Source organism: Gobio gobio (assembly GCF_949357685.1).
Source record: "Gobio gobio genome assembly, chromosome: 18".
NCBI lineage: Eukaryota > Metazoa > Chordata > Actinopteri > Cypriniformes > Gobionidae > Gobio > Gobio gobio.
The window spans coordinates 37,900,332-37,911,042 of record NC_137111.1 but is presented as its reverse complement, the minus strand read 5'-3'; the positions used below and the strand labels follow the sequence as shown (position 1 = coordinate 37,911,042).

The 10,711-nt window shown below is 38.8% G+C and overlaps 1 protein-coding gene across 1 annotated transcript; it reads right to left on the bottom strand.

The window, feature by feature from the left end:
• Positions 1–1,123: 1,123 nt before the first annotated feature.
• On the bottom strand, positions 1,124–10,645 carry wdr32 (WD repeat domain 32). Its single transcript, XM_079842656.1, has 7 exons — positions 9,779–10,645; positions 8,712–8,825; positions 8,275–8,472; positions 7,634–7,836; positions 4,152–4,226; positions 3,804–3,949; positions 1,124–3,714 (listed from the first exon to the last, which is right to left on the bottom strand). Exons 1-7 carry the CDS (start codon positions 10,180–10,182, stop codon positions 3,343–3,345), a joined length of 1,512 nt encoding a protein of 503 aa, XP_079698782.1. The 5' UTR covers positions 10,183–10,645; the 3' UTR covers positions 1,124–3,342.
• Positions 10,646–10,711: the final 66 nt, after the last annotated feature.

Sequence of the window (10,711 nt, the reverse complement as noted above, 5' to 3'; positions counted from 1 at the left end):
TTGGCTACTGGTGAATTAAAAAAGAACAGGGAAGACAAAAATCATTATGAGACAACAGGTAATTTACTGCCTAATATTTTGCGGATGTAACCTTATTGTGAAGATTAAAAAAAACAACATCTAGTGTGGTTCTGGATCTGGCAAATTTTCTTACCTTTAATATCAGGAAACCAGACCCAGGTGGGCACAGGTGCTTCTTCAGAGGATGTGGCGAGCACTGGTGGTTCCTCTGGGGAGGCAGTGGGCATGGGTGCGTCCTCTTGGAACGAGGTAGGCACAGGTGCTTCCTCAGGGCACATAGTGGGCACTAGTGCTTTAGGTACAGGTGCTCCCTGAAATTATGAGCTTAAAAGATCTTCAACCTCCATTATAGCCCACCACCGCCCTGCGTGGAGGGCTGTGATGAGCTCATCATACTCATCCAAGGACATGAAGGTGAAGGCGGGCATGGTGGACATGCTCAGCTTGATGGATGCGTGGTAAGACATGTTATTCAAGTGTATAATGGCTGTTCGTGTGCAATACTGTGAGAGAAAGAGAGAGAGAAGAGATGACTTAAGTAGCCTACACCCAGAAGCTCCTGAAGCAGGTTGCCATAGTTTTATATCCTTCATTAAATATATTTATTTATTATTATTTACAATAAGCAATATTCCCAAAAGGTTTGGAGGAATTAAAAATTAAAGGGTAACTTCAGTGATTTAGCATTAGGCTTTGTATCAGTAGAAACCCGGTAGTATATTCAAATGATGGTACTTTCCTCGTCATTTTGCGTCATCGGATGATTTTTTGGCCAGAGGCTAAAGACTACAGCCACTAGATGGAGCTGTTCCGCATGTTATCAACCCGCCCATAGGGGAGAGATCTCACTCACAGAATGTAAGACACAGACAGCCGCACGGACAATCATAACAGAGCGCGGTGCAGTGTAAAGTGAGTGTTTCAACTTGAATTCAATGAATTCCTGTGATAGTTTAGCTTTCATATGCGATCTGAAAACGTGCCAGACTGGCGCTTAACCTCAGCTCTTCATGATGAATGAAATCTGACTCCTGCTGCGCCTGTGCCGTGACTTTCGTTCGGCTCACTCACACTTTATTGAAAAGACACATTCCTTTTTTTTAATTGTAGTGTTTATTCTCTTAGTTTATATCTTAGAATTGAGAGTTTATATCTCACAATTGTGAATTTTTATCTCGATTTGCGAGTTAAAAGTCCATTACCTTTTTTATTCAGTGCTGAAATATGTTAAAATACATTCATTTCCAAGTTACATGTTACTTTGAACCAGCTATGTTCCCATAGCAAAGCATTTCTTTCAATTAGCCTACACATGGAAATGTGAAATGAAGTTCATGAAGAAAGGGAACATTTTATATGCTTGATATAAAAAAGATTTTACATTATTTTGACACTCTTCAAACCAGTTTATTTTCCACACCACTACTTTAATTTAGTTATAGACAGTACCGTTCAAAGGTTTGGGGTCAGTAAGAACTTTTATTCTGTAAGAATCCATTAAATTGATCAAAAGTGACAGCAAAGACATTTGTTAATGTTAAAAAATATTAATATAAAATTAGTTTAAAATAAATGCTGTTATTTGAACTTTCTAGAATCCTGGAAAAATGCATCACGGTTTACACAAAAATATTAAGCAGCCCAACTATTTTCAACATTGATCAAGAAATGTGTTTGATTAGAATTAGCAAATTAGAATGATTTCTGATGGATCATGTGACGCTGAAAACTGGAGTAATGATTCTGAAAATTCAGCTTCGCCATCACAGGAATAAATTACATTTGAAAATGTATCAAATAAAAAAACTTATTTAAAATTGTAATATTTCACAATATTACCGTTTTACTGTATTTTTGATTAAATAAACGCAGGCTTGGTGAGCAGAAGAGACTCTTTCACATTACAATAAACTTACAGATCCCAAACTTTTAAACAGTAGCATAAAACCCTCTGGTATATGAAAGGAATCAATTCCATTTCTATTTTATGTATGATCTACACCAAAGTTTCACAGAAATTCGGCCAGTGCCCCAATGCAGCTCTTAACCTAAAAGCAGTGACACCCGTCTCAAATGATCTGGTAAGTGAGAGTCGTGTGCCAATGCTTATTCAGCGTGTACTCCATCAGTCTAAGGAATGCTAACACAAGTCTTGGTTCTTCTTAAAAAATCTCAAACAGCTCTTTTGTTTACAGCATTTTTCTTCCCAAGCCAAACAAAAGCTATGGAAAGGTTTCTTTATTTAATATATCTGTAGCACTGCATCCTTAGTAATGTTAACAGGAACAGAGTGAATCAAATGAGAATCAAGGATGAATAAAGTTATGGTAACTTTTACGGTTACTCTGCTTTTCAATTTCAATTTTTTAGAACGCTCACTATTTAAATAACGCCTAAGGAGGAACCACTGATATTAGTCCCAGAAAAGCTGAACATTCAGATTGTGTCCTCTATTTAGTCTCGAGAAGGCCAATATCATCACGTCCAGCCATATAAAACACTCATCCATCAGCTAAACCTGCATCAAAACTGCTATATCCCATTGTCTTTATGTCCTGAGTTCAAAGCACGGATGTGCATCAGAACATTTCATAACTGCTGATTGTCCATGTAGAATCCAGAAGCATATGAAAAAGAGAATATTACAAAATTCCCAGTCCATTCAATTAACCCTCGACAGAAGTCATTTTCATCCCAATAGTCACACGTACATGGTACATACTGCATTGACAATCTACAAATCAGACCTCAGTTAGTGTTAAGGACAAGCAGTCCAAAAGTAAATACAAACGATTAGTAAAAGTGACACACTTCCAGAAAAAAATGTTTCTGAAAATGAATATGGCATTGCAAAGTCTAAAATGTTTGGCAAAATGCAACAATTGCCTTGAACTGTGTACAGTTACATAAAAATGATTGGCTTAAGCATTTACTGCAGTGCTGCATGGATGAGCAAACAAAAAAACATTCCACAATTCTCTAACGCTGACGTGACTCATTCATCCTCCATCACGGAGAAAAACTAATGCTCTTTACTTTCATTCTCGCACAGACTGATAAGTTCAGAGTTTACACAGTGTAAAGAACAATTACATCTAAAAATGACAAAAACGTACAAGGTCATTCACATGCAGCGTGACCTCTCTCTCTCGCGCGCGCTCGCAAGCGCACACACACACACACACACACACACACACACACACACACACACTCATACAAATACTCCGTTTAAGGTAGTTTAGTTCTCCCATCGTCCAGCATCAACCTGAAAGGCTTCTGCCATTTGCAGGATATCAGTGTAAATTCGAATGAATTTGTATGTTAAAAGTGTGGTTGATACAGAGCTACGCGTCCACTAAGGCAGCCTGATGCAAACTGACAGTGAGTGGGTGAGAACTTTGAGGTGAGCACCACATCGCTGTGAGAGTAGATGGAGCGGACCTCCCGCAGCAGAGCCGTCCGCACAGGCATGCAGTCCGTCAACTCAGCGCAGTGCTCATCGAACGCCAGCAAACGCACGCCGTAACCATACGGCGAGCAGATGAGGCGGCCGTCTGGACTGAAGCACAGCTCTTTAATGTAGCCGCGGCCGACGTTAGCTTCCTCGATGTAGTGCGTGAGACGCAGAGAGCAGCGAGGAGACACTGGTGGTCGAGGTGGAGCTCCCTCTTGAAACTCGTACACACACGTCCACTGAGAAACAGAGATACACAGAAATGAGTTGAAATTCATTCTGCTGTCAGACTGTGCGTTCCACACTTGTTTTAGGTTCCATCACTGACCTCTTGGTCGTCCATGTTGCTGGAGCAGCGTAACAGAGTGGCCCAGCCCTTTGGATGCAGTTGCAAGGAGGTGATGCAGTTCCCACGGTCCCTCTCACCCGGGATCTCTGGGGTTAACACCTCAAGACTGTTCCTGGGCGACAAACCTGGGCAGAGACAAAATGTGAACACTGGAGTAAAAATAAAAACTAGTAAAACCAGAAGTTGATTAAAGAAAAGTGTACAATCATAAAACAACAAAAAGACTAACCAACTTATGCATTTACAAATTTCATAAATCTTTTTTTTTAATGACATTCCAGCTTCTATGGCTATGTTGCAAATTTCATGAATCATTGTAAAGTTTACCCTCTCTGTGTGGATGGTTTTTGCTGTCAATGGTGTGACGAGCTCCACCTGACCTGGAACCTGCTGATGAACCTTCTAAGAGAAAGAAGAGATGATAATAATAATGGGCACAAGATTTCGCCACACCTGTATAGTTCACTGTCATATCAGGCTGTTTTATAGGTTTTTGTGCCATTCAAATCTGAATTAAAATGTTTTTAAATTCCAGTTCAGTTCCTGAGGTAGCAAACAGTGATAATCTAAATGTAAGAAAGTAGAATTAAAATCGAATAAATTAAAATGTAATCCGAAATTCATAAAATTTAAACAACCAGAGTTTTCAAAAATACTTAATATTATTATTTTTTATAAATTAATATTACTTAGATAAAAAAAAAAGAGAGAAATACTTTTATTCAGCACGGATGTATTAAAAAGCGGCAATAAAGACTTCTATAATGTTTCCATTTCAAGTAAATGCTGTTCTTTTGAACTTTTTATTGATTAAAGAAAAAACATCAGTTTCAACTAAAAGATTTAGCAGCACAACTGTTTTCAACATTGATATTAATAAGAAATGTTTCTTGAGCAGCAAATCAGCATCTCATAATGATTTCTGAAGGACTGAAGACTGGAGTAATGATGCTGAACATTTTGCATCACAGGAATAAATGACATTTTGACATATATTAAAATAGTTATTTTAAATTGTAATGCTTCACAATATTTCTATTTTTTTTCTATTCTATTTTTTTTCTGCATTTTTGATTAATAAATGCAGCCTTGGTTAGCATAAGAGACTTAAAAAAACATTTGAAAACTTCTTACCAACCTCAAACTTTTGAACGGTAGTGTATGTTATTGTTATGTGTTTTAATAATACAATAATAAATAGTTATTAACTATTAATATTTGTATAATACTTTTACCAGAAACCGCTCTAGTAAAAGTTTTAAATTATGTTTTACTGATTCTGGCAAGTCCAATGTGTTAGTGCTGTTAGATTTGAGTGCGGCGTTTGACACGATTGACCACTCTGTTCTCATCTCACGTTTGGAGCACTGGGTGGGCATTTTGGGAAATGCCCTTAAATGGCTTCAATCCTATTTGATTGGTAGAAGATTCTCTGTTAGGGTTGGTGAATCTACTTCCAATGCGGCTCCTCTTATGTGTGGTGTCCCTCAAGGTTCTATTCTTGCTCTGATTTTATTCTCCTTGTATATGCTCCCCCCTGGGGGCGATTTTTAGGAAACATGGCATCTCCTTTCATTGCTATACCCTTCTGACGATACCCAAATCTATCTGCCTCTGGGAATGAATAACTTTGGTTTGGATACCCTGTTGGCTTGTCTAGCGGATGTAAAGGCCTGAATGTCCCTAAATTTTCTTCACATCAATGAAGGCAAAACAGAGATTATAGTTTTTGAATCCTCAGAAGCTACTAGCTCCCCTTGTGCAAATTTTGGTTATTTGTCTTCATGTGTGAAACCACTAGTAAAAATGTGGGTGTGTTTTTTGATAGTGCTCTTAAATTTGACAAACAGGTTAATACCATTGTCAAAACAAGTTTTTCTTCATCTCTGAGTACTTTCTAAAGAAAAATAATTTCTTTCTTTTAACGATTTTGAACGGGTGCGGGAAAACATGCTTTTATTTCTACAAGGCTGGGCTACTGTAATTCCCTCTATATGGGTATTAATCAAGCATCTTTGAACCGTCTGCAGATGGTACAAAATGCAGCTGCTCGGCTCCTCACCGGTGTTCGTAAACGTGAGCACATTACTCCAATTTTGAAATCCCTGCATTGGCTCCCTATTCTTTATAGAATTGATTTTAAAGTTTTACTGCTGGTTTTTAAATCATTGAATGGATCAGCTCCAGTAAATATTTCAGATTTACTATCCATTCAAAATTCTGGAAGGTCTCTTAGGTCAACAAACCAGAGACTGTTAAATGTTCCCCGGACTAGGCTGAAACTGAAAGGGGACCGTGCCTTTGCCATTGCTGCACAAAAACTTTGGAACAGCTTACCTGTCTCTATTATAACTGCCTCTACATTGCACAAGTTTAAAGCAAAACTCAAAACCTATCTTTATTTTCTCTGGCTTTTAATTGTAGCTGATTTGTGCTGTGTCTGGTCTGTTTTGTGTCCTAATTTATGTTTTACATGGTGCTATATTTTGCTGATATTTGATATAATGTACAGCACCTAATGGCGCTATATAAATAAAGCTGAGTTGAGAGAGTAATATTTGAATAATTTTTATACATTTCATTATATTTAATAAATATAACATTGCCTTTTTTTGCAGACCAGCGGAAAACCATTTAATTATCCAAAATTATCTGATTTATCGTAAAGGGGTACTTCAGCGCTCGGAAGATGAATGTGTATTTAAACTGGGTCATATATGTTGTAGAAATGTGAAGTTATTTTTGAATTTGGTGCCTTCTAGACTGAGAAAAGACAGAAAATGTATTTTTGTCTCATGTGGATGAAAGACAACTCACAAGGCCACTCCCAAAGCCACGGCTACTGGTTATCACTTGCCTACCGCGGCACCGCCCCCAACGTCGTTTTGATATTCACAGTAATAAATCATTTCGTTCAGTTAGAGAATAGACTCTACAATTGGCTTTATGCACAGCTGCATTACTTCCAGAACTTCAGCCAGCTCCTTTGTTTCCTGTCTGCCATTATTGGACAAACTGATTAATCCAGGTGTGTCTGATTATTGTTGTGGTGACTACAGGCACACCTGGCTTAATCAGTTTGTCCAATAATGGCAGACAGGAAACAAAGGAGCTGGCTGAAGTTCAGGAAGTAATGCGGCTGTGCATAAAGCCAATTAAAAACTGAATGTGTCTTTTCAATAAAGTGTGAGTGAGCCGAACGAAAGTCACGTCACAAACGCAACAGGAGTCAGATTTCATTCATCACGAGAGCGAAGAGCTGAGGTAAGCGCGGCAGTCATTCACAACGCGTGTCCAGTCTGGCGCGTTATCAGATCATGCCTATGGAAGCTAAGCTTTCATAGGAATTCATTGAAAAGTTTAAACACTCACTTTGCCCCGTACTGCTCCGTTATGAATCGCTCATATCAGGGGGACATGAGGGGGGAAAGTACGATAATTTGAATATACTACCGGGTTTCTACTGATACAAAGCTTAATGCTTAATCGCTGAAGTAACCCTTTAAGTTTATCTTACTGGAGCTTAACAACAAAGAATTTTACAGCATATATTTATATTAATAGTGTTGGACTAATGAAATCCCTTGTTTAAGTGACTGAATCGCAATTCAGTAAATATCAATTAAAATTCTGTTTAAATTAAAGGAAGAGCATTCTTAAATTCAGAATTTTGCCCAACCCTAACTGTAGCAAATATAAACCTTTGGATACTAATCCATTTCCATGTTGCCTTCATATCACCTAATTTCAGATCTATGGATTCTTACTTTCCAACTCACATACAACTTATTTATGCTTTATGTATATACCTGTGCTGAGCGGAGCCCTGCGGGCCCGTAGGATGCGGTAGCTCCCGACCTCAAGGCTCTGGGTGAGGTCAAGGTCATGTAAGATGAGCAGGTAACCAGAGGATGTGGAGATCAACATCTTACTGCAGTCTGGAGTCAGACGCATCCGCATTAGATAGCGTGTGTGGAAAAACTTCTTGTGCGGACAGCCATCTTCTGTGAACCTAAATGCACAGAAAGTACAATGATGCACATTTTATTGCTGCCAGCCTAAGGCACACCCGTGCAATAATCATGCCGTTCAATCAGCATCTTGACATGCCACACCTGTGAGGTGGATGGATTATCTCAGCAAGGGAGAAGTGCTCACTAACACAGATTTAGACAGATTTGTGAACAATATTTGGGAGAAATAGGCCTTTTGTGTACATAGAAAAAGTATTAGATCTTTGAGTTCAGCTCATGAAAAATGGGGGCAAAAAGAAAAGCGTTGCATTTATAATTTTGTTCAGTGTACATTACTCCATCTACCCTTGTAAATCCCGTCTGAATAGGGCTTAACAGAGTATTCGCACCAGAGCCCGTTTTATCGAACCAAACCTGCCAAGTGTGAACAAACCCTTAATTAAAGACAGCTAGGAAACACCCCTAACCACACGTACCTGTTGGTATCCCAGGTGATGACATTTCCGTCAAATCCTGATGTCACAAGCAGACGGGTGTGAGTATCATACTCAATGTTCTTGACCCAGCTAGCATGGCCATGCAACGTGCACACCTTCGAGTTGAGTTTCCGCAAATCCCACAATGCAATGGTGGTATCATCAGAGCAGGTCGCAAACAGCCGGTTGTCAAGAAACCTGAATAGTACACGACATCAACCATACAATTTAGCACACAGACATGACGTCATGGCAGTTATCCTCATGAACTTTATGATGGAAAAACTACATTTTGTATTATGCAAATCCTAGTGTTCAACATGCAAATGGTTTTGAATTAGTTCTTACATTAAAAACGTCTGTTATTAAAAAGAGCTTTCGCTCACGTAACTGAGGTTCCTACACACTGCAATCGATTATGACGTGTGCACATGTACCTTATGTTGTTTACACAGTCCTCATGAGCCTCCACCAGTGTTTTAATATGTCTGGAAGAAACGGGGTCAAACAAAAGCACTTCTGTCTGCTCACAAGCAACCGTCAAAACTGACCTAGAAAAAAACAAAGGTGTTTAAAAACAGGAACTATTATATATATATATATATATATATTAAGTTTTTCTTAAAAAGGATAAATTCAATATATAGAATAGATACATATAGTGTTAAATATTGTATTACTTTATTTTACATTGCTTTTATTTGAAACATAAAAGACATACAATTCTATACACTGAATTTCTACCTAATTTTAATACATTTCATTTCAATACATTCAATTATTAATGTATATTATTTCTTTATAGTTTCTCAAAATGATTCCCTTGCACTTCTTTAGCAAACCATTTTAATTCCCCCATAAGTCTAAAATTCTATTTTGCAATCTAATATTGTTGCATTACGATTACATTGATCTATCTCTCTCTCTCTCTCTGCAGTTATGAAAATGCCATTGATTTTAGGCTTTGTTCATTACTTTTCCCCACAGACAAGGCTTAAGCTAGTCCCAGACCAAAATTAATGTTTGAGCAGTTTTAACTGAAAGCAACTTGTGTTGATATCTTAAAATATGTCTGTGCCATTATTTTGTCTCAAGATGCAAACCAGTAATGTTTTTCTAAAGCATGTTTATAAAAGTTACTTAAATGTCCTAATTGCTCTAAGGCCTAAAACAGGCTTCATTTATTCTAAGCCCTGTCTGTGAAACCAGTTGTCATAACCAAAACAGTAACATTTTAATTAAAAAACAAAATGTCTATATTTTTAAACATCAAAAACGACTTGATTGCTCTAATTGAAAATGAAACAGGTTACCATCACAATACAAAAAGAAAACACACTTTAAAATAGCTGAAGGCCATGTTTTCCAGCACATATGATAGCACACGGTTGGTTTAACGAATACGTTTTTAATGTTTAGTCAAAAGTGCACATAATTGAAGAGACACTCATAACTTGATTGAGTACGGGACTCATGACAAGGGTAACACAGACTCTGCGCTTACCCGTCCGGGGAGTACTCCAAGTTGAAGACAGCCCCGTGAGTTTGTGTACTGAGGTTTACCGAATCCGTAGCCGGGCTCATGGACTTATAAAGCCGTGTCATTGTACGGAATTGATCCCGCGCGGGGTCTACGAAAGGCCCCCTGCGGATTGTCCTCCTGCAAATCCACGAGAACAGAGAGTCGCACGCGTTCGAGCCCCTGCATCCCGAGCCTGTCCCGCCGTCTGCGGCCAACTCGAGCTTCGAGCTGCCCTGTATCTCGGCACTCTCGCGGCCCGCTTGCGGTGATAATGGTCTCGTGGAGCCCCTGTCTTCATCGCTGTCCTCCTCCTCATCCTCCTCGCGCAGCACATCAGCGCGCGGCTCTACGGGCTCCTCATTGTCGCTCGGCTGTCCCGAGCTCATTGTTGCACGAATGTCGCTGGCGGCTCCGTTTTGAGACTCTTCCAAACTCACCCTCCTGCAGTGGGGGGACAGGCACTGGATCTGTGGGCCAGGCCGTCTTGCAATGTGTGCAGAAACTGCTTAAACATCCATTAATACAAACACTAGAGTCCTGCGGATGTCTGCGTATACAACAGACTACGTATTTCCGGTTCCTTCTCCGCATAAATTAAAACCATAGATACGTTTAATTTCTTGTTTTTTAAATAAGATTTTTAGACCAAAAAAAAAGAGCACAACGCACATTTTCTGATGTATAAAATGAATAGGTTTTTATTTAACTATTGACTTTTAATTTACTATATATTCAATGAGTGAAATTTTGATTCTCTAGTCGGATAGTAAGACAAGACGAAGTGGCATCAAACAATGTATGTTTGATTCACATTACTGACTAACTTAGTGAAGAAACGAAGCTTGATTCACTCGAAACACCACAGGCTAGCAGCACCTGCTGGTCAAAACGGCGGACATGCAATGACAGCTCAGC